The sequence below is a fragment of the Biomphalaria glabrata genome, chromosome 13 (genome assembly GCF_947242115.1).
Source record: "Biomphalaria glabrata chromosome 13, xgBioGlab47.1, whole genome shotgun sequence".
Taxonomy (NCBI): domain Eukaryota; kingdom Metazoa; phylum Mollusca; class Gastropoda; family Planorbidae; genus Biomphalaria; species Biomphalaria glabrata.
The window spans coordinates 10,283,942-10,309,341 of record NC_074723.1 but is presented as its reverse complement, the minus strand read 5'-3'; the positions used below and the strand labels follow the sequence as shown (position 1 = coordinate 10,309,341).

The 25,400-nt window shown below is 36.6% G+C and overlaps 1 protein-coding gene across 10 annotated transcripts in view; it reads right to left on the bottom strand.

Moving 5' to 3' along the window:
- The window catches only part of LOC106069589 (agrin-like), a 265,314-nt gene that overhangs the window by 42,318 nt on the left and 197,596 nt on the right, over positions 1 to 25,400 (bottom strand). For 8 of the 10 annotated variants that reach the window (XM_056008987.1, XM_056008989.1, XM_056008996.1 and 5 more), the window contains exon 5: positions 8,948 to 9,184. The exons of the other annotated variants lie outside the window; for them this stretch is intronic. In XM_056008987.1, coding sequence (XP_055864962.1) covers positions 8,948 to 9,184 — 237 coding nt within the window. The remainder of the gene's footprint in view (positions 1 to 8,947; positions 9,185 to 25,400) is intronic. 10 annotated transcript variants of the gene reach the window in all.

Genomic DNA, 25,400 nt, shown 5'->3' with positions numbered 1-25,400 from the left:
GATTTTGTGGCCTCTTATCTTATCTTATCTCATCAACGTAACTGATAAGTTAGAAACATTTACACGACATTAAATAAACTAGATAATAATTTCTGCTATCGCTGGGACCCATTGGCGCAGGGCCTGGAGCGGTCAACCACACGCCATCCCGTAAAGCCGCCTCTGCTAGCCTCCTTCATTTAAAAAAAAAATAATACAAATTCGGTTAGGCTACATTTTATTTTACAAAGTTTATATCAACTCGCTCTGTCTGTCTGGTAAAAAGTCTGAACATATTTTTCTTTTTGTCTTTTGATTCTAACAGAGGAGGTGTCAACTATATCTTATGTATATACCAGGCGTGTTTACTTGACATTATACAGAAAAGGCTATATCGTTCATAACAGATCCTATAGTGTACGTGGCTAAAATCTGTACAGGATAATATAAATAATACAAACAATGTTACTTTTGATGACATCTAGACTTCTTTTCGAAATGAATGCACATAGTTTTGAGGGAGGGAAGGGGGAATAGCTTTACTTTATATAAAACCTCTTTCTCCAGGTCAGAGGCGTTTGCTACTTCAAGTCTTCCATTTAGTTAGAACTATTTGTCCATTCTCGCCATGCTTGAAGTCAACCTTGACCCTTCCCAACCACTGGAGGAGCTTTTATCTTCTCCCTTCCCATCTCTCCCCTGCACTTGTCTAAACAGTCCGCAATGCTCCCCGTACTATAAATACAGTTTCAATCCTTAAACCCCGAGTGCGTCTCCCTTCTAGTCTCACTCTTCAAACCCAAAAGCTCTGACGCAAGAGTCAATGTGCCAGTACGGTGATGTCACAAATGAGGCACCCGAATTAATGGCCCCTGGACGCCCGAGTCTTAATGTGCTGTCTTCATCGAGTGACGTTTCTCTCTGGAGGACTCATCTTTTAAGGCTGTGGAAAGTGGGTCTTGGGATTAAAACGCCAGACTGTTACAAGACTTTAAAAACTAAAAACTTTCAAAGTATTTAGATTGTGTAATCTGAACTATACTATTTACTGCGGTTTCAACTTGCCTAATTATTCAACCAAACACAAAGTTTTATAACATATCGCAATAATTGAAACGACTCACAACATATATATGGAGGCATGGTGGCTAAGTGGTAAAGTGCTTGAATTTGGAACCAGGCGCCTTTAGGTCAACCCAGCTCCAATGAGTACCTGACATTAGTATGAGAAATGTTAAGAAATTTGGTCGTTGTGCTGGCAACACGACACTCTCGTTAACCGTTGGCCAAAGAAACAACAGATAATATGTCGTAAATGCTGCATGGTCTGAAAGGGGAAACTACTTTTTTTTAAATGAAATGTTACAATATGCTAGATCTCATCTGCTACTCCATAAAATTTACATGCACTATAAATCTTATAGTCAGCAAGATAAATATCGTAATTTAACTATTGTAAAAGAAAATAGATTTATGGGTAACTAATGACCACAAACAAATTATTCTAATTACTCAATTATTTTCTTTCGCCATTTGTTGCGTTTTTTTGTTGTTGTTGTTACCCTTATGTAAAGACCCTAGGCGTAAGTTTTTATGATTAAGCAATTCATGTAAGCTTTACAAAACAAAAGATGCAATGAAACTCCAAAGAGCTCTCTCAAGGCCTGTGGAATCGACTCCCATGACTTTGAAATGCTAGACATGATCGCTTCCCATGACACAAGAGTCGTGAGTGTCGGTGTTTCAAGGTACGATGAGGAGAAAGATCCGTCAGCATAGAAATAAGATCCTTTAAAAACGTCAAGCCTATCAGGAAATAACTGCAATAGACGAAACAGTCAATGTGGCCAGCTTTTTAAAGCGTATCTCAGACTTCACAGCTAGATTCGACTTCCTAAAGGATAAGACTGTTCTCCGACCACGAAGAAGAAGCTTGTTATAAGTATTACTCATAAGTTGAGCGTAATAAAATGATAATGACTAGTATACCAATACCATGGCTTTATTCAACAAAATTAGACTACAGTAAACACTGAATGAAACCAGCACGTCTCGCATAACACTGAGGCAGTCTATACACACACACACACACTGGAAATGAAACACACACACTGGGCATGACCTTCTGACACGCTGGACGCACGCAGAAGATCAACTCAGTTATACTACACTAAGCTTTATAGCAAAAAATAAATTTCACCTGGTTTCTGGCACCAAAGATATAAGGACTATTTATTATTGAACAAATCCGCGATTGAAATAAGAGTGCGCAGTGAGCTCACAGGCTACTTGTTAATAATAAAAGTCTCCCAGCTCGCAAGTCTGTGAAACAATAGTAAGTAAACCTTTGACCTTCTTTGAAAGAATGTCAGAACATCTACTAAGTTCAAACCATCAGTCTTATTTCCATCAGCTTGACATCCAATAGTCAAAGGGAGTTTCATGTTGCTTAGAAGACCGTTGTAATAGTTTATTGCTCCAATACACGCGGGAAAACTGAGTGAATAGCTAAATAATGAAGTCTTGATTTCCAAGTTATCTATTTGTGGAATGATTATTGTTGTATCTGTAGAGATATTGATTTGTACAATTCCCCATACTAGCTTACAAACTCTCCATTGGTTTAGAAATAAAAAGCTGGAAAATGAGTGGACAGTTTAAAAAAAACAACCGCAGTAATGATTTTCCTAGAAATTTGGCAGTTTTGTATATCTTCGGGATATATATATATATATATATATATATATATACACCATATATCTACAAGCAAAATATTCTAATAGTAATAATAAGGATTGTCTTCAAGTCCAAAGATTAAGGAAGTCTGCAGTATTTCACGAAGCTAATATAAAAATATAATCATCTTAAAATTAAATTTCGCTTACGTTTTTGTAATTTAAACACGTCTTCAGCGGAAATTCCCGAACTCGACTCCAATGTTTCTTTGCATTCAGTCAAGTATTTAATAAATAACTAAACGTACAAGAGTATTTCGCGCACCGTCTTATGTAGAAATTGGCTGGACTGCAATAGCACTTGATTATGTAGAGCACACTGGAAAGACTCCTCGCAATATTCAGGCATTACAAGAAACTAATAGAATGAGAAATTAGAGACCATCATTATAGAAGAGGAATTGATTTTTAAAACAACTTTTATTTTATGTTACTTGATTGCCTTTCTCTCTCTTTTTTCTCTTTCTAGAAATGAGAATATTCTATTCTGTCGCCTAGACAGTGACAGGCATGATGTAATGCATCTTCTTTTAAAAAGAAAGTCTCATTTTTCGATTTTGATATAGAGTAGACTCTGGATAATCTATAGAAATCTGTGGGGAAAAAAAGTGTTGGCCAGTTAGGACTTCTGTGGAAGTCATAAATAACTTGCAAATTACTTAGATTGTCAATCTGAAGACGGTAGAAAATAGAGTTCCCGGAAGGCCAGTTCATTTTGTGGATATGTAGATAACCCTGTAAATCATCAAGACAAGAGTTATTTCTCTTTACCAAGAGGCTAGGGAAGTTTTTGAATGACTTTGTGTGTGGGGAATGTGTGCGTGTGTGTGTGTGTGTGTAGTCTTTCATGGCCAACGCAAAATGATATGTTGTTATGGAGTAAGATAGAGTAGACTTTGAAACGTTAAGGCCAGCTCCTGAACTAAACAATATGTACTCCTGATTGAAAGCTGATTCTATTATACACAGTTACAATATTTGTATTACTGTCTAGACTTTGATTACTGTATGTATATTTCTTTTCTCCAATCTGATGCAATTAAATATATATTACATATTTTAAATGTCCTTTTTGGGAAAATGAGCAAAATTGTTTTTGTGCTTTATGAAAGTCAGTCACGTTTTAACCTGAAAACCTAATTGACCTAGTGAAAATACGGTTTCAGCATGTCCTGGATTGGGCTCTTATTAGATGTTACGTCAAGTTGTTTGGTCTTCTAATAGCTAACCTTTTTTGTTTTTATAATAAATATTCTATACTTCTACATGGAGGTAATAATTTCAAAAATGCTAAACTAATTAAAATAGATGACTTTTGTAACACCATATTTAGTTTTAATATTTGTCATACGAATGTAACCCGTGACCATCGAGACAACAGTCCAGAGCGCATACCACACGGCAATCTGCTTGAATTCAGTGGGTAAAGAAGCGAAATATTAGGGAAAAAATGGCACACTCAATGCCATATCTCTCAACACTGCAAGGTTATCACCCTTTTTCTATATAAAACAAAATGAATTAATTATCACTAATTAATTAACTAAAAGATTTTTTAATTGATTCATATATATTGCCTTCGACAATAAATACTTTTGCAAAATTTCAATTTAATCCAAGAATGGGAAGCGTGAGAAATAACATGTACAAGATTTCTACCAGGACAGACAGACGGACTGAGATGATATAGCCTAAGGGTTGTAAAAAGGATACATAGGTTTGTGCATCTGTACACACTTGTTAAGAGAATGGGGGAAAACGTTATCCTTAGCATGTACACAAAAGTACAAGCTGTCAGCTAAGCACACTCAACGAGCGTTATGTCTTCGCTACATTCCTTGTACTCAACCATTCCGACAAATCGTAAGAACAAGAGACCATTACATTGGGCTGCGTGACTTCCATGGCACTGTCAAAATGATTTAGTCTCCTGATAGAGATGGGGGGGGGGGAGAAAAGACTTTAGGATCAAAAATGGGGGGCGGGGGCGGCGAGAGCCCAGTTTTAATTAGTGCAAGCTTTTAGTGGATGAAGGGAAAAAAATCAATGGCAAGTGGCTAGAGGGAACAGGGAACTAGTCAAGAATGTCAACATCAACCAGACCGTAGTAGCCACAGTCCAACGTGCCAACAGCCTGGAGAGATGTACAGAATAATAGAAACATTCAGACATAGTCTCATAGTTACTTCATACTTGGAAAAAAAGAGACCAGGCCTCCGAGCTGTTGGGCTTGGTCAACGTTTGCTGATCTGATTGAATTATGATTTATTATTTTAAAAACGAAACAAATGAATCAAGTAGTTCATCAGGGGATGAGAAAGAATTAAATTCAGCTCTTTTGAAGAGGAGGATATATTTTTTTAAAATTTAATTTTCAAAGCACTAAGAATGAAAACTCAGAGAGCTCACATCCAAAATTTGTTCCACTTTGAATCCTAGAATAAGTTCTGAATACCTCGTAGCACCTCGTAAACCTAAACAGAAATGGGTAGCCTCTTCAAAGGAGGCCATGTATTTCTTCTTCTTATATTCTTATATTCTTCTTATGGCTATTAACTACATTCACATATTTAAAGTTTCTACATAATTCGGAATAAATATGGTATAATATATACTGGGTATATCTGATATATGTACTCTCAAATTCAGTGTGGCCGAGGCAAGATCTGAATCGTTTTTTTTTTCAATAGTCTGACCAGTATAACACCATAGTTTAACAAGACACTATATGAAATAATACAATTTTCTGTTTTCGTAGTTTTTAAAAATATTGACAATAATACCACTATCGTCTATGTCTATATGTCCTTTTTTCATATCTTGTCACTAATGAACCTTAAATATTTATTAATACAGTTTTAAAAAAATATTTTCATATGTCTAGTACTCAACACACACAAACAGTTCAAAAACATGTGAAACACACAGATAATGGTCAGGTGACAAATATAAACATAGAATTCATTTCCAAGACTGGTTTTGTTTTTTCTTTAAAAATTCTGTGATATAAAAAACATTTTCAATGCAAAGAAAAAAAAATTTACTTATGTCTTTTGTTTCCCAAGCGTGTGTTCGAGGTGGGTGTGTGTGTGTGGGGGGGGGGGAGCTACGTTGCATTGTATTCGGTTGGCCACTTTTTGGAAATGATGGTTTTCTGGTATCGATCTCTCGGGTGCAAGGGAAAAAAATGCATTATGCATTAAATGCATTGAACATAATGTCCCTATAGCCAAACAGAATGGACATTAAAAAAAATCAGAGAGAGAAAAAAAAAAGGCAAGAGTTTTCCTGTTTTCTTAAAAGATTCTGAATGACAATTTCTAGGAGATGCCCCCCCTCCACCCCGTAAGGCAGTGACGGACGGAAGCAGGAGAGACAGGGTCCATACGACCAGTTGAAAAAAGCCAAAGTGGCCAGAGATAAAAGCTTTCTCTTGTCTTCAAGCTGGGCAATGGTGTGCCAGCTATTTCCTGAATGATAAGGCCTAGAGTTTTTTTTTAGCTTCGTATTCTTAACTTGCTATTGTGGTCGACAGGCCGACTGTGTTTTCTTTCCAAATTTAGTTACCAAATCTGGGCAAAATAAGGCTACCGAAGTAATCACATTTAATATTTCGTTTTTCAAATGTCTACTTCATTTCTCTCTTGGTATTCCTCATTTGTCAAGTTACCAAAAAAAAAAATTAGTATAATTATAAAATGGCGAATTAGTGTAATTATAAAATGGCGAATTAGTTAATAAAACACATAATATAAGAGTAATAATAATAATAAAAGATTATAAAATTCATTAATTCCTACTTTATGAAAATGATTGTCTTTCTATTTGGGCATTTCCAGTTTTCCTTTTCCTCATGATTGAGAAATAAATAGAAATTGGTCAATACGGTATCAAACCCACGACATTCTCGTTATTAGCGTCACGCTCTAACAACTTGGCTAATTAGCCGTACCACTATATATAAAATTTCAGCCTGCAATAAATAATTATTTTTTATTTATTTTTAGATAAGTTTGTAATTAGTGACGGTGTTTGGCTTAAAAAGAGTGTGGAGCTTAAAGTAAGGGTTGAACTAAAAATGGGGAACTTAAAAAAATAAATAAATAAATGAACTGTTAAATTTCTAGAAAAATCGGTAGAGCCGTTTTTGAGATGAGCGTTCAGTTTCCGCCCTCTTTACTCCCATGAAGTTCTGACTTGAATAGAGGTATTGTAAAAAAGGAAGGGGAATTTGGAGGGGAATGAGAGATCATGTTATATCACAACATTGCAAATTCAAGAAATACAAATATTTCTTTAAAAACAAAAATGCGAAGTTTTCAGAAAGAAAGCGAATGATGAAAAAATTCTAGCTGTAAATCCTTGCGTAACAGTTTGGATTATATTATAAATATACCATAGTCTGGCATGTTGGGCCGTAAGCAGAGCGGAGTGATACAAAGAGTGAGCGCGTATCTCTGCGTCCGCGTATCTTTGTATGTTTTCCGAAAGCTCCAGCCACTAGTGTTTTAATTCGAGATCGCCGGCGGGCAACGGCTTTGTCTGCACGAGATGCGGTAAAATATGCAGGTCACAAGTGGGTTTGCGAAGTCAGTTGAAACACTCCTACTTAGTCTTCGGAATCAAAGACATTGCCATTATTATTGTTAAATATAGGCTACCATCTGTTTTGGAATAAGCTGGCCACACAATATTCTGATACTGCTACGATCACATACATGCTTTACAGTATATCCGTGATGGATATTTTTATAAAAAAAAAAATATCTCCTCAGTAGGAGATGATATTTATAAATTTAACAGATCAGATCAGACCAAACTGGTCAATAGTTTTATTAACCGGCTACTCTCGAGACGTGAAATGCTACATGTGCTTTAATCAGAAAGCGCAAGTATACACACACACACACACACACATTTAAGCACATTCGCGGATGCATACTTCCTAAATTGACGAGTTTCTGTTAATAAACAAGATAGAAAGAATCGTAAAAACAAAATATGTTGACGGCATCTAAGGAGAAAATAGCTAGATCTAAGTTTTACCAAAGTGGAGAATCTTGTTCTGGAAAAAGAAGGCCAGTTTTAGCCCACGGCAAAAAAAAAAAAAAAATATGCGTATGGAAATGTGATTGTATGTGATCGTATGTGTTCGTGTGTGTGTGCGCAGGCGTGAGGATTTTTTTTTTTCTTATAACGAGGTGGCTAGAAACATGATAATAGCTTTTAAACAGGCAAAAGATCATTCTAGACCTATCAGAATTCACAAGAAACCTTATATCTTTTTTTGTAATCTAGAATTCCTGGCTGCTCGAATTATGCTGAACTTTAGGCTACAGCTCATTTTGTTGGAAACAAAAGATTTTTTTTTTGGACGTATTGTGTAAGTTGTAAGATTTAATACATGGATATAATAAAAAATATATAGATCTAGAAGCGTCTTGGAATAAATGAATCAGTTAATCAATATTTTATTTGTAGATATATAAAAATTTTCATAGGCGCAATAGTGCTAATAGTTAGTTAATGAAATCTCAAAGTTAAGTAGAATACGGTGATAGATAATTAGATAATACTAAATCATTCAGCGGGTTATTTTAAGGGCAAATTAACTTTAATGAAAATTAAATGTCCTGAAAGATGTCTTTCTGGAAAGTTTGATAACTTATTGTATCTCATGATATCAGAAAGAACCAGAATACATATGAATAATTTCCTTCGATCAAGACTCCTCCCTGTTTGTTTTTGAGTTCAGGAGAAATTAATGTTTCATCACATATATCTTAAGATACAGTTTTTGAATGGTCAGGAAGTCATCGGCTTTGTCAAGTAGAAGCTTTGAAAAACAAATATCCGTCGTTAAAACCGTCAAACTCTCGGAAAAGAGATTTCATTATGTCTCCGGCAAATAATAACTAAAACATTATTGCTTTGTAAAGATTTAAATGAATAAGACAAAATCTACGGAACAAAATTTTAAATTAGCTTATTAATGGACTAAATGGTTTTAAGCTGGAGAGAATTTTAAACGATTTTCAATGCAAAGTAAAAATTTAAACTTAAAAAAAATATTTTTTTGTGTTTAATTTAAGTTTCATCAATAGTCATTTAGATCTAGTCATTTAGATCTAGTCATTTAGATCTAGTCATTTAGATCTAGTCATTTAGATCTAGTCATTTAGATCAAGCCATTTATTAAAGTGAAACTAGAAATGAAATGGAGGAAAACCTACCGCATCTCCCATAATACTTCACTCTGATGACGTCTAACTTCTGACAAGCGTTCTTACGCATCTCACACTCATTGGCGTAGTTCACACCGTCGGTGCCGCACACAGGCACGCTGCCGACGTTGTCTCCGTAGGATGGGCAGTCTGAAGGGCACTGACACCTGGCCACCTTGCCGTCGATGGAGGACTTGCACTCGGCGCCGAACTTGCACTCTTGCCCTTCGCACGGGTTCCGGATACCTGGGGGGAAATGGTAGCATGCGTTGACCAGCCGGACACCGGACAGAAAGTGGAGAACGATGAGGATGGCGTAGAGGAGAGCCGTCGGGGAGAAGTGACCAGTCTGGCGGCGGCCCCGCTGCACCAACGTAAACCACAGAGGTGTCAGCAGAGAAAACATCGACGATGGGGGAAGCTTAACTATATCCTTCAGGCAAAAGGTCAGAGGTAATAGGTCACGAGTTCGACACGAAAACAGTGTTAACAATTTCGAAAGATGATTCGTCCGATACTGTGAGCTGGAATCGATACATGTTTTATCGTTTCTACAACACGGCAAATGGAATTGCGTTTTCTTCGACACGTCGTTGTAATGAAAAATATAGTAAGAAAAGTCAGAATCGATTCCTTGCGTTCCAGTCTTTCTCGGCCAGGTACCACTCTCATAATAATCAGAAATTTCCAGCTCTTGCTCTCGGTGTAAGCAGAAAGTGGTTTCATCCATAGATATGCCAGTTAGTCTTATCCTGTCCTCAACCACCGAACTGATTTCGCACTTCGGGCTTTCCCAAGTTCTCTGGAAATTGCATCTCTTCCGCTTGGACTCCCCGATGCTAAAAACGCCCGTATCGATCTCCTGCATTCCCATCATGCAAAGCAATTGTGTGTACATTGATCAAGCTCCATTCCTGGCGGCGTCCAAAAAAAAAAAAAAGAAATTCAATAAGTAATATTGGGGTTGTAGGGGCAGAATTATAACAAGATTAGGCGCTGAAGAGTTTCCAGATTTTTGGGCTCACGTCTCCAGTGGCCCTAGACATATCGTGTAAATATTTGTGTTTTCACTACAAATTCCGTGTATATTTTTTTTTATTCCATACACTTAGAATATGTGCTCGGGCTTAAGTGATTTCCTTTAAGCAAATGTCAATAGAATGTATCAATCCTTGCAAGATTTTGTAAACTACGAGAAGAAAAAACAATGAACTAGATTAAAATTGATAGGACCACAAAATAAAATTGATAGGACCACGAATTGAAATTGATAGGACCACGAATTGAAATTGATAGGACCACGAATTGAAGTTGATAAAACCACAAAATGAAATTGATAGGACAACAAAATGAGATAGATAGAAATACACACTGAAATTGATAGAACCAAAAAAAGAAATTGATAGAACGACAAAAAGGAATAGACAGCATCATGAAGTAGAATAAATAAAGAGCTTTTAATGAAACTAATAGGACCATTACATGATATTGATAGGACCATTACATGATATTAATAGGACCATTACATGATATTGATAGGACCATTACATGATATTGATAGGACCATTACATGATATTGATAGGACCAGTGCTTTTTTGTGGTACAAAAAATAGGTGCCGGTACTCAGTAATGGATTGCCTAACTTTTAACTACAAATAAATTAATAATAAACGTTAAAATAAAAGAAAAGTACTAATTTTTCCCCACATTCAAAAAGGTGCCGGTACGTCGTACCGGTGCGTACCGTCACAAAAAAAAAAGGACTGGATAGGACCATGAAATAACATTTAAAAAAACCTTAAAGGACATTAATAAGACCACGCAAATGATATTGATAGGATCCGCAAAAGACTATAGGGTTTAATAATGCAAGGGCCCTCTTGACCACTGACTATCTCAGAGTTTAAAAAAACCCACATCAGTCACGTCAGAGTAATTTATTTTTCATTCTTCCTTTTAAATTGGAGTCAAATTTAAAATAAAATTTTAAAAAATAAAATAAAATAAAGATAATTGCTAGTCAAAACTGAAAAACTCAAATCCTTCATTGCTCACGAAATGACACAATTTTCAATCAATCATTTCTGTTCATGTGTAATCAACATGTCTTTATTTAAGGAATCAAAATAGAAGGGAAAAAAATTCCTTGGAATGATCTTCGAAACGCGCATTACTGAGTTAAAAATACAGAAGAACATAAAACACACGCAATCCTATACACCTACAGATATCACACACACACACTCATACACAAGCACGCATGTATGCAACGATTCACATCAAACGCAGCAAACAAACAAAAAAAAAGCGTTTTGAAAAATCACATTTGCACGCTAATTTCATGTTCTTTTAATCTACGCGCCGACATCTCGCGACTTCTTCTTGTGTCTGAGTGTATGCATGGGATGTCAGATTGAAAACATAATTACGGATGTGATAGAGTAGGTGGCAAGAATTTCGTATAATGAATATAAAAGATAGCAGCTTGATCTAAATGTAACTCTAGTATCATCTTGATTTACTATCCTGTTTAAAACGAGCCGACATTTTCAGTCTTATATAATAAGCAATGCTATAAAATAATACAAAAAGCAAAACCTTATGAAATACTCAGAAAGACACAAAGATAGAGGCACATTTTTTATCCCATACGCTAGAATACATTCATATAAGTATTCCATCTTCCCTAGTGCCATTAAAGAATGGAATAGGTTGCCTGAATCAGCCAGGAAAACCAATGACTAGATTGACACATGGAATGAGCTGGACGTAATTATCTTCTTTTTGTTCTTCAAAAATAAAAAAAGTAACGTCTGTAATCTATAAGATAAGATTAATGAAACATCTAGAAACATTATTATTGTCGTGCGCATCTAAATAATAAATCGCAGGGTTAATTTTAAAAAAATGCAATTAGCCTACATTACAATTTTTTTTTCCTGTTTTCTTTTAAATATATGTGATAAAAAGAACCTTATAAATTTTGTGATGAAAGATTAACTCTCTCTCTCTCTCTCTGCCACACACACTCTCTCTCACACACACACAGAGATAAAAAACGAAAGTTTCGTCTTGAAATTCAAATTAATTAAAGATTAAAGATTGTTTTAGATTCGAGCCAAGACCCTTCATTTGAGGAGTGTGATAATTTCAACCAAAAATGTTTATAGACTCTCTTCTTTCACTTCTCTCTCTCTCTCTCTCTTTCCCTCACTTAATATCGCTCTTTATCTCTTTTTTCTCTTTATCTCACACTTTCTCTTTCTTATTGCCTCTCTTCATCTCTTTTTCTCTTCACAACCCAATCTTTATCTCTCTTTCTTTCTCCATCTCTTTATCTCTCTCTTTCTATTTTATTTTTACTAATCTATAGGTAAATGCTTAAGGATCATCCCCCCCCTTCCAAATTACTCTCTCTATTTTTCTATATACATCAAATGTATGTATGTATGTGTATGTGTGTGTGCTGATATAAGATGTCATGACACCCTAATACAATGTGTAACTCGGTCAGTTAAAAAAAAAAGATTAGTAAAAAAGGAACAAAACAAAATCCACCAGGCTTGTTTCTCTTCTTCTAATTCGTTTTCTCTCTTTTTTCTTTCGTTATCTGATCTTCCCAATCTGGCCCAATAATCCCGGCTCCCACCCGAACGCTGATGGCCTGAAGCGTTACTCAATCGATGAGAAATTTGTAGCGCTTTCCCAGAATAAAAAAAAAATCCCAAGAAAATTTCAGTGTGTGCTCATTAGAGGGAATAGGGTTTTAAATGTTAGGATGTTTCAGATTTCTCGGCAATCTTCGCCCCACACGCCAATTACTGGAGGCGGTGGAAGCTGGACTTAAAGACTTCGGCTTTAGTGATGACCTCTGCTCGATGGTACTTCCAGAGGGGAAAGATGAATTGACCTTAACAAGTGTCGCGCGAGAAAATGATTTTCTTTTCTCTTCAGTGGCTATCAATCGCATGACATCAAGAAAGTTTTTTGAATAGACTGAAATGTCCTTTGAATTGTAAGGATTGACATGTAGTTTATTATTTCTCTATAGTGATAGAAGTACTTGCATCTACAGACAGAAAGAAATGATAGCTTCATAGACATAAAACCAGATAGATAGATAGATAGATAGATAGATAGATAGATAGATAGATAGATAGATAGATAGATAGATAGATAGATAGATAGATAGATAGATAGATAGGTAGGTAGGTAGGTAGGTAGGTAGGTAGGTAGGTAGGTAGATAGATAGATAGATAGATAGATAGATAGATAGATAGATAAATAGATAGATAGATAGATAGATAGATAGATAGATAGATAGATAGATAGATAGATAGATAAATAGATAGATAGATAGATAGATAGATAGATAGATAGATTACAGATTGCTACCTATTCATATATGCATAAATGTATACTGCTCTATAAAAAATAAATATTTGTTTACCCAAGTTGATATTTTTGTCTTTGATAAATGTAACCATAAAACTAACGGACATAGTGTATTTTGAAAGGTCAACGGACGTGTTTCTGAAGGACATAAATTTGATTTCCTGCTAAGATACGAGGCTGCACAGACATCAGATGGACATTTGATTGCATTGGAAGTTTTGGGTTACATTTTCTAATTTTTCTTCATTTTGTTTTTCATTTTCTTCCTTAAAATTGCAAGTTGGCAAGATTTAATGCCAAAAGAAACAAACAAACAAACAAACAAAAAATAAAAAAAAATATTGGGGCGTTTAGAACACAGCCAGGGATTTACATGAATTTTTTTTCCTGCTTGAACTGAATGACAACTCTACAAGGAAACAGCTGAAATCACGCATTCTTTTGGTTGGCTTTGCATAGATCCTGCTAGTCAAGAAAGCATTGTATAAGTGATTGAGCGTAGGATTAACAGTCAACAAGCAAGATATAAAATAATAATACTTTAAAAAAAAAAGCTTATACAAGGGAAAAAAAAAGCACTATTACTTCCATAGCTCTCAATACTACAATATTTATATCCCATTTTCAATATAACACAAAACGAATAAATTGCCACTAATTAATATATAAGTTTTTGATAGATATATATGTTGTCATCGACAATGAACAATGATGCAAAGTTTCAACAATTTCCGAGAATGAGAAGTGGGAGACGTGTAATGTACAACATTGGTACCGGACAGAAACGGTATGTATCATGACATCTGGCATTGTAAAAGGAAAAGCAGTTAAAAAAAAACTTGTTTCTTTTAACTTTTGAGGTTCTGAAAGTTTTTTTTTTTTCTATATTTGTATGTGGTATGTAAGTTATCCTGGAGGCGCGGTGGCTGAGCGGTAAAGCGCTTGGCTTCCGAACCGGGGACCGGGGTTCGAATCCTGGTGAAGACTGGGATTTTTAATTTCGGGATCTTCGGGCGCCTCTGAGTCCACCCAGCTCTAATGGGTACCTGACATTAGTTAGGGAAAAGTAAAGGCGGTTGGTCGTTGTGCTGGCCACATGACACCCTTGTTAACCGTAGGCCACAGAAACAGATGACCTTTACATCATCTGCCCTATAGACCACAAGGTCTGAAAGGGAAACTTTACTTTTTTTTATGTAAGTTATCCAACCTAAATATGGGAAAATGATAATAAATATTGAGGATTATTGTTACAGTCTTTAGGCTTTTGTAATTACATTCTATTATTACAGAACTGCCAAGAGATAGTTAGGGCAAAAGTTGTAGTTTCCACTTTCTGAGAATCTCAGCGACTGCATATATTACTCTGGTAGCTGCATTGATAATATCTATATGCGTTCAGGTGAAAAAAGTAACAGACTTTAATAAAGCTTAATTATAATAATAATAATATCATATTAAAGATTGTTATCAAAGATTGATATATTATTTTTAAAAATAATTTCGGTTATTATTCTTTCAAAGGGAATTTTTTAAAAAAATGCATTAAATGTACCCTTACATACATATCTGAAGGCTGAAGGGTCGTTGTGACTGACTAGTTAAAAATCCGAGTCTATTAATTGGACGCCCATGAGCCGTCCTAAAGTGGGAAAAGTAATAGTAACACTCTGCTCGTTAACCGTTGGCCAAAGAAACAGATAAACTTAATATCATCTGCCCTATAGATCGCAAGGTCTGAAAGGGAAATTTATTTTTTTACTCCCCTACTGGACCCACACGCACCCAAGTGAAGGCGTTCCACAGGTTGAGAAGCACTGATGTAGTTGTTTATCAGCCCAAACATTTCACCTTTGCTCTAGGAATATAAGGAATGGATCAAGGTATCACTGGTAATATAAAGGCTGGTTGTAATTTATCATGATGTCAATACCGAAATACCAGAAGAAAGTAAATGTACTTTCTCAGTGTGCTTAAAATGGGGGGGATTTCTTCCAATCTAGATCTGATGTCTTAGACTAAGCAGCTACAAAAGTTGTGTCCTGCCCTTTTATTGGCACGCTTTTCTATACCATAGCAGTAACTGCCCCTTTTTTCATAGTTTCTTCCCCTGGATGTATTTAATGGACAGTCATAAAACCATACGTAAATACATATTCACATTTCTCTCTCGTCTATCTCATTCTCTTTTCTTTAAATCTGATTTTTTTTTCTCTCTCTAGCTGTTTTCTTTACTTGGTCTTTATATATATATATATATATATATATATATATATACAAAATATTAGATAGGGAATAACAAAAATATAGATAAACTTTTGGACATTTTCGAATGAAAAAAGAAAAAGGAAATAAGATAATCAAAAAATTATCTCCCTGGAAATGGAAAGCTAAAAATAATTTAAAAAAAAATGAACACGATGAGATCACTTAGGAAGAGGTGAGAACAGTTTTTAACTGTTAAAACTTTCTGACAGCTTGTGGGTTTTGTAGTAACGGTATAAAGTTAGTCTAAATATGATATATTAGATGTATCTAGAACTAGATTTAATTAATCAGAATAGTTCAACTTTTCTATCGCTGCGGACTGCGGACTGTAATGTCGCAGATAAAGATGCTGAAAATGTTTCAATGTCTAATTCTTTGAGCGCTGACCACTTCACTGATTCCAAGAGAGAGAGAGAGAGAGAGAGAGAGAGAGAGAGAGAGAGAGAGAGAGAGAGAGAGAAATTATTGATAATTATATTTGTTTCGGTTTTCTGCTAAAAATGGTTTATAAATGCTTGGAATTAGCCTAAGCAAACATCTTGAAGATTTTATCTCAGTGCCCAATTAATCTGGTTCTCATAGGACACAGCACCAGGAGGACAAAAAAAAAAGAGGACGTTTATAGAAAGTGTGAGATGACAAGACTAATACACAAAATCAAGAAGCGAACATCAGATAATGAACATCAAAAGATGTAAGGGTCTCACTCTAATATTATATATGGGCCTCAGTTAGGCAATAAATGAACATAGAGAGCTGGTAAAAAAAATTGATTTTGGCAGCTAGTCATAGACTAAAGAGTGTGCAAAGTTTTAACCACAGTAGACCACCTTGATATAACCACACTAGACCACCTAGATATACCCACACTAGACCACCTAGATATACCCACACTAGACCACCTAGATATAAGGGCAGAGCATAACGTTGACCTCTCGATTCATATTCATAAAAATCCTAATTGCTAATTTGCACATTGCAAGGTCCTTTTGTATATGGATCCTAGAAATAACATTTTCATAAATTCACTTTGTTCTACTATTCTTTAAAGAGATGCCAAACATAAAACAATAAAAATAAAATACGCCTACTTCTGACACCAAAAGAAAAACGAATTCAATGGTGTGCGTGCTTGGAATATTGCGTGTAAAATACAGGGAAAAAAGAAAAGAAGATGGCTGATAGGTTTACGCTGGTTTGTGGCTGCCTTCACTAAAACGTCGAGAGAAATAGGCTACACCATAATAAAAGAAATCAAATGATGAAGACATACAATTGGTTAGCATTGGCAGCCATTTGCATCATTTATCTCGAGAATCAAACTTGGATTTATGTAAATAGGATTTAGCTTTCACGCCGAGTTTACATTCGTAACCATTATCTGGCACTTTAGGAGGCCATATTGTTTTGTTTATGTCTGGAATAGAGATTATATTAGTTAAGTCGGTAAAGACCTTTGGGGCTCAAATAAAGTCAATTGAAAAGTTTTATTATTTTTTACTTCTCTGAAGCAATCTAAAATGCTACTATCATTTAATCTACATAAAAAAAACCTCGATTTACGGTAAGTTTCACCAATACGAATTATCGACCAAAGTGTTGATTAATACCATCATTATGTACCTTTTTAACAGTATGTTACACTATGTTACACCGTCGAAAGCAGGGGTTCTCAACCTGTGGATCGCGACCCCCTTGGGGGTCGATTGACAATTTGTCAGGGGTTGTTTAAGACCATTCAAAGTATGGCCTAATCTAAAATGTAAAACTTGACACATAATTTAAAAAAAAAACGGAATTTACTATTTTTATTGTTATTCGAAGATAGATGTAGCAGACAGCGGAATCATAATTAATTTCAAACATTTTAATTGTCGCAGCAGAACACATTTCAACAGTTTAAGTAAATGCGCTTAATGCATAAAGCTTGGTCGTGTTCTAAAGTTTTGGTATGTCGTACGTAAGTCGTAAGGTGAAGAGTCATTATTAATCCTCAATAATTAATAAGATATAAGTGAAGTTTACGGTTCGCCACTTATACAGGTTCATACCATGCTGTATTGTAAATATACAAAGGTGTTAAATCTGTAATATGTGAACCAAAATGTGTACGTTTTGAAAAAGGTTGAACAGCGCATCCATAAATTTGAATTTTGATACGTAAACTTTGTATAGAAATGCATAACGTATTGGACAACATGAACCTTGGATGAACTTCTAATGGTAGTAGGGCAGGAAAGCTTGAGCCTCTCGTAGTGCTCTGGTAAGAAACTCTGTTGTGGGCCTCCCGTAGTGCTCTGGTAAGAAAATCTGTTGTGAGCCTCCCGTAGTGCTCTGGTAAGAAACTCTGTTGTGGGCCTCTCGTAGTGCTCTGGTAAGAAAATCTGTTGTGGGCCTCCCGTAGTGCTCTGGTAAGAAAATCTGTTGTGGGCCTCCCGTAGTGCTCTGGTAAGAAACTCTATTTTTGAACGTAGTGTCTCATAGCCTCCATGGAGTTCAAGTAACCCTCCAGTTGTCTCCCCGCAGCATTTGGACACTCTCGTAAGACATTCACCACTGTTTCCTCTGCCTGCCCCATTAGTTTTTATGTCAATCGTAGCGAAGTTATTTAAGTCGAATTATCAGTGGTGCCATTTGCTAATGCTTTGCGGACAAAATTTCATCAAACTTTCCAAATTACATAACATCCCATTTGCACTTGCCAGAAAACCAATGAAAGTCATCAGAAATAGTTAATTGAACTCATTAATAAAGATGCAGCGAACAAAAGCACTCCAATTACACACATCTGGATCAAGTGTTTACAGTCATGTCTCAATTTGTCTGTGTTGCACCTTCTTCTTCAGTTTGCAGCACTACATTATTTGCATAACAGTCTGTTCATTATCACGTCTAAATACAGAAACTCGTCACTTGTGTATGCAATGTGGATATATGGCTCCTTTTGTCTCGAAAGGCAATGGATGCGCCCAAGTGAGTCACTGGTTTTGGCTTAATCTTGAGACGGGGCAGAATCTGGTGTGGCTAATCAAGCCAATTCTAGAACGGCAGACTTTGCCACAATTCGTTTGGACTTATAACCCGTAACTGTTGTCTCCCGTGTTGTTTTAGCCGCTTTGCAGCAGCACCAGAGTTTCCTCTCCGGAGCGCATTCCTGGGCCTTGGATAAAGGGGTCATGGGTGGCCCATGCGTCATGATCCCTCTCTCGACCTTGCTGATGTGATCCAAAGGAACGCATCGCATTACATTTGGCACCAACTCAGTTGCAGAAGCTGCCGGAGGGAATTTCGTAGCTGATACTCCCAACGCCTAAGGGGCTTCACTCCTGATTTTTCCTCGAGGTTGTCTCCTCAAGCCTCAGTACCGCAAGGCAGCGGGGGTTTGAAGTCAGAGTACCCCTCTCCTAGATGAACTGCCTTACTAGGCTGACAAGCTCCATCTGCCCGAAGCTCCCGGTTTTGTGGCGCCAGGTATCCGCCTTCATCCCTTCACCTGTTAGTAAGAGCAGTTTCGCCGGGCTTAATATCTAAGCCACACGAGCAGGCCAGGTGCTGGACTTAGTTGTCAGAGGCTATTTCAAAGGTTGTCATGGCCAGGGGTGTCAATGGGGTTAAGCTCCCATTGTCTATAAAGTACTCCTAATGGCATGCGTCTCAAATGTGGATAATGTGACTAAGAAATAGTAAGATAAATAAATGCATATCATAAAGAGATATTGACTCATTTATGTATATATATATATTTATTTCAAGAATATAATTACATATTGTTTCATGATTAAATATAAAGCTCTGGCAATGAAAATCAGTGAGGAATTGTAAAAAGGGGTCACGGAGCAAAAAAGGTTGAGAACCGCTGGTCAAAAGTCTAAACGTTGAATTACACTAATACTACATATTCGGACCGATTGCTTTGAAGTTTTAAATTCTGTTAATTGTCACGTTAACTTAGCTAAAACTGTTAAAGTTGTTTTTTTTTAAATTAAACACAATTCATAATTAAAGGTAATAAAGAAAAAAGGTAATGACAATAAGCATAGGGTTTGTGACAATTCCAACAAATTAAATTACGGATAACACTGCAAGTGTAAAACGGGAATTCCTAGACCCTAAAATAGAGCGGTTAAGATTAGACAAGAATCCAGAATGTAGTTTTATCTTATCTTATATAACGTTACTTCAAAAAAGAAGATGATTACGTCCTACGCGTCATGCATTTAGTCATGCATATTAACCAATGACTTAAATTCTGCAAAGTCACCGGTTTTCCTGGCTAGCTCAGGCAACCCATTCCATGCTCCAATAACACTAGGGAAGAAGGAGTATTTGTACAAATTTGTCCTAGCATATGGGACGAGGAATGTTTTGCTTTCAAATAGAGACAAGATTTGACTGGAAGCATACTCGTTGGTAACAATTACTTCCTAGCTGAGTCAGCTTATAAGTGTAATTGCAGTGTAATAATTTCTTCTATTTCAGTGGCTGTTATTTATAATATAAATCTCATCCTTCAGTCACAAACGGTTAAGGATAACTTTAGAAATAAGATGACTGCGTGGGCATTACATATGGTTGGAATGATATCGTCCACACAGCAGTGTCTCCATGCATCGAATACGTCCACACAGCAGTGTCTCCATGCATCGGATACGTCCACACAGCAGTGTCTCCATGCATCGATTACGTCCACACAGCAGTGTCTTCGTGCATCGGATACGTCCACACAGCAGTGTCTTCATGCATCGGATACGTCCACACAGCAGTGTCTCCATGCATCGGATACGTCCACACAGCAGTGTCTCCATGCATCGGATATGTCCACACAGCAGTGTCTCCATGCATCGATTACGTCCACACAGCAGTGTCTCCATGCATCGGATACGTCCAAACAGCAGTGTCTCCATGCATCGGATACGTCCACACAGCAGTGTCTCCATGCATCGATTACGTCCACACAGCAGTGTCTCCATGCATCGATTACGTCCACACAGCAGTGTCTTCATGCATCGGATACGTCCACACAGCAGTGTATCCATGCATCGATTACGTCCACACAGCAGTGTCTCCATGCATCGAATACGTCCACACTGTAGTATCTCAATGCATCGAATACGTCCACACTGTAGTATCTCAATGCATCGAATACGTCCACACTGTAGTATCTCAATGCATCGAATACGTCCAAAGGAAAGACAAGTGCCGATATGTTTTGTGAACAGCTGCTGAGAGCTGCCTGAAGGTCACCAGCTCCTGATTTTTCTTCAGGTTTGATTCGCAAAGTTTTTTTTTCATGTTTGGTATCAGTGCAAGGCAGCAGAGGTTTGGGGTTCTTTTACTTTTCCTATGTGGTAAGCCAGCCAAGGCTAACAAGCCCATCCTGGGTGAAGTTTACTGGTTTAGGCGCCTTTTTTCGCGTAGGTTTAAGAACCTACATCGCAGTAAGGTAGGAATAGTCAAGTCGCCCATGTTTGGACATTACCTTTTAGGCGTAAGTAAGCATTTGATAGTAGCAGAAGCAGAATCACCCCCCACACACACATACACACACACCCACACACTGACGTGGCGACCTGAAAAATGTAAGCTTCCTACCGAGCAACCATGAGCTACTTAGTGAGAGTGATGGTTAGTCAATACATACAAGAATACGTCTTTTTAAAAATACTTTTACAAATCTTATATTCACTCAATCCGTCTGTCTGGTACAAATCTTATATTCACTCAATCCGTCTGTCTGGTACACATCTTATATTCACTCAATCCGTCTGTCTGGTACAAATCTTGCACACGTTATTTCTCCCACTTCCCAGTCTCTGATCAAGCAACTTTTAAAATGTCAGATTGGAAACCCCTAACCCAGTTACCCCCCTCCCCCACCATCCACTCGTCCATACAAGTGATTGGACCATAGCTAAAATCATGAGATCGCGCTGAAAGAAAACAGCCTGTAATCACACACATTTATTATTGTTATTGTAGATCTATTACAAACTAATAACATGATTGAGTAAAACATTGATACAAATGACATTTAATATAAGCTTCCTTTGTTAAAAACAGTAGTTTTATATTTTTACTTGTTGTGTGTGTGTGTGTGTGTTTCATTAGGAGATAAACATCGGGAACTCAAAAAGACACCCCCCCCCCCAAAACAAAAGTGAAAGTAAGGAAGTAATTGAAGTAATTTTTAAAGACATACAAATCGTAAAAATATAAATCGTAAATTATGGATAGACTCAAGTTGATTATAGGAAAAGCAATAAGTCTTGATGAAAATTGTTGATTAACATTACCCGTGATGAGGACAACAGCCAACGAGAGAAAATAATTACGACAATGATGAGAAAAAAAATCATGAGAAAATGAGAACAGAATATTACGACATTGAATTAATTCCAAATAAACCTTGACCTCTTCAGACACAACGTTGGCATTACTGTGTGAAGACAAAATAGAAAAAACTTAAGATACACGAAAGACAAGATGAAGACACGTTTTGAAGACACAAAGGTCATACAATGAAGACACACTGTTAGGTGGTATGTAGTAGTCCGTCCACACTGAAATCGCAGAACAAAATTCACCCTAGAAATCACAAGTGAGATGGCGAAGTATTCCAACTTCCACTTTCCTGTCTCAGCGAATCCTTCTCTCTCTCTCTGTCTCAGTCTGGTCCAGATTATAGAATCAGATACGAAAACAATGGCGAATGACCTTTTTAAAGTAACAACAATAGTATTGAACCTATTCGGAAATCTTGGAACACATCCAGACACACACCTATCGCTAGGCGGCCAGAGATGAGCGACCAGGGAGAAAAAAAATAGATAAAAAAAAACCTCAATGTCCAAGTCTCCAGAGCAGGAGTCGGGTGGAGAACTGCCAGGATGGAGGGGGGGGGGTGCTGTGGACGGGTCTAGTATTGGGACATAAGTGGGGAAAAGCGGGCTTTGGACTAGCCGATGAGAACAGCACGCGCACTTTACACCAACACACACAACACCAAGGGGGAGCGACCACAGCGCTCGCTGTCACATCTTTTAAAACCATGTTTCCCTCTTGTCTCCCTTGATTCCATCAGAGTTCTCTTCACTTGGCTATTTCTTTTTTTTTAGCTCCTCCTTCTGTTTTCAATATCTTTTGTTACTGTTACGTTATATTCTATCTTATTTTTTTACATAAACAAGTTTTTTCGGTTTTTTTTTACTTCTGGCAAGTGGATGTAGAAAACATTTGTGTCCAATCCATTAACAAGTTCTTCAACCCATCAACCAAATCATCAGAGTTCAGAGAACAGTGGTGGATTTACCTATAGGAAACATATATATATATAAGGGCTACCGTGATATTAATTGCTTATTCTACAAATCAAATTACTATAATTAAACTAATCAAGTTTGAAATGTGTTGTGTGGTCCATTCATACGAACCAGAATCTAGAACTAGAATCATAACTAGTTGAAAAGACAATCTCAGCGTTGCAAGACAAGACAAGGCTGCACAATTGTCAAACGTGACAAAACCGCATGTCCCAACGTGACAAGACAGCAATCCTAACGTGACAAATTATACAATCCGAAACGTGACAGTTTTACATAAAACAAAAAAAAAACTGGAAAAAATAACAAAAAAAACAACAACCTATCAATGCTAGTTAGTCGGCGCATATCTAACTTCTGTACATTTCCCAGTCCATAAAATACAAGTCTTTGAAGCTAGATGAATATGGGTTAGAGTATCTAAGTAGTGTAGCGTGTGTCACGTGATACAAAACGTGTACAGGTCGCCAATGACAACAAAAAGTTGTCTGGTTTTTATTTTACAATTTTGTTCTCGAAATCACCGTTTAGCGTAGAGATAAAAATAGATTATAAAATCTCAAGGGAGTTCAGAATAAAATAAAATTCGATACACTGCTACGGGAATCCGTATATTTCTAGAAACTGTTCAGAGATGGCAAAACAAGCAAAAAAGAACCTTTGGGGTCCATAGTTCACTATTACAGCTCATTTGTTATTAAAATCGATTTATTTTGTCATTATAATTGAAGTATTGTGTGTGCTTATTTAATATACGATTCACGTTTGTTATATTAAAAACCTTAATTTTCTGCAGTGAAGTACCGCATGGCATATCATTAATTCACGAATCCTCTGCTACGCCTAGATATTATGTATCGACCATGTAATACTACCGCAAAGTCTAATATACTGCTGTAGTTTTTCTTGCCGTTGAATTTCATGGAAAATAAAATGTCATACTGTGATCAGTGCCGGATTTAGACGTGAAAATGCCCTATGTGAGATATGTGGAACTTCTTGGGCCTTGTATAAGTCCACTTATTATATGTCAGTGCTAAATATTTCTTGAGGGCCCGTGTTGCCTATAGGTTAACCCAGTCCTTACTACAGTGCATGGAAATTGACAGGCAAGAGGAAGACCCACATATGTGGCTCTGAACTTCAAGTTATTTAAATCTAAACTATTTTTTTAATAAAAGCTTTTACGTTAAGTCAGTTTGCGAACGCTAGGAGACTAAACACATATAAACAAAGATCCTTTTTCAAAGTCTCATTACGGGAGCATTCTGAGTAGACGTCTAGGAAAAACATGGATCGGAAAACGTCGAAATAAACCGGACATGTCTATCTTTTGATACGATTGATGCTCGGAGGACTTCTGACCTATAACTACTTGATCATTAGGATATAAGAGGAGACCCGCTGTAAAACCCTTTCGTTTGGAAATGAAGCAGCTTTGTCGCAAAATTAGTCACCTCCCAAGTTTATTACATTTCTCTACATATAGCCATTTTTTTAAGTTGTAAAAAATATTTGTAGATATTTGTTGTTTTGCATTACATTCCTGCAAAGAACAGAACCAGGAAAAATAAGAGACAGACAGAAAAAAAGCGATGAGAAGACAACATTAATGAACTGGCCTGTCGTTGAAAGAGATTCTGTTCATGACAAAAAGACAGAGAAATAAAGAAAGACAGTTGAAACTAGTTGACAGATCATCAGTGGTGCCCCCAACGGTTAAACACACTCAGCGATAGTGAAAGGTGGTGAAATGAATTATAATCATGTTTTAATTTTAATAAGTTTAAAGGATAATTGTAACTTTCTGGGACTGTGTCTAATAGAAGTGATTGTAGATAAATGTTTTGTCACAAAGGTGGACAAATGATATTACACGCTGACACTTTGAATTAGGAAACTTGTTGAATGCTGGGTACTCGGATTTGTATTTTCTTTTTTTTTCGTTTGAACAAAACATTTAACGCTCAGGCTATAATATTGTGTTTATTTTTATTACATAGTTAACAAACTACATCTAGTTAACAGACTACATCTAGTTAACAGACTACATCTAGTTAAGAGACTACATATAGTTAACAGACTACATTAGTTAACAGACTACATCTAGTTAACAGACTACATATAGTTAACAGACTACATCTAGTTAACAGACTACATATAGTTAACAGACTACATATAGTTAACAGACTACATATTCAAAAAACAAAGGCTGGAAGAAACTGAGAGACTTAGAAGGAAGCGCGCGTTTCGCGGACCGCGAATTTTCCATGCCTGCATTAAATACTAAAACCATAACCTTTGTTTATGTACAGTATGTGTGTGCGAGCGATGACGCGCGTGTGTGTGTTAAAACTTTGTTTATGACACCCCTGTCTCTAGTAAGACACTCTTTCTTTCTCTTCTCTGTTTTCATAAGCAGTGTCTCAAACGGTCGTTCGATCTCCTTCTATCTCGGAGCTCAGGGAGATGAGAAGGG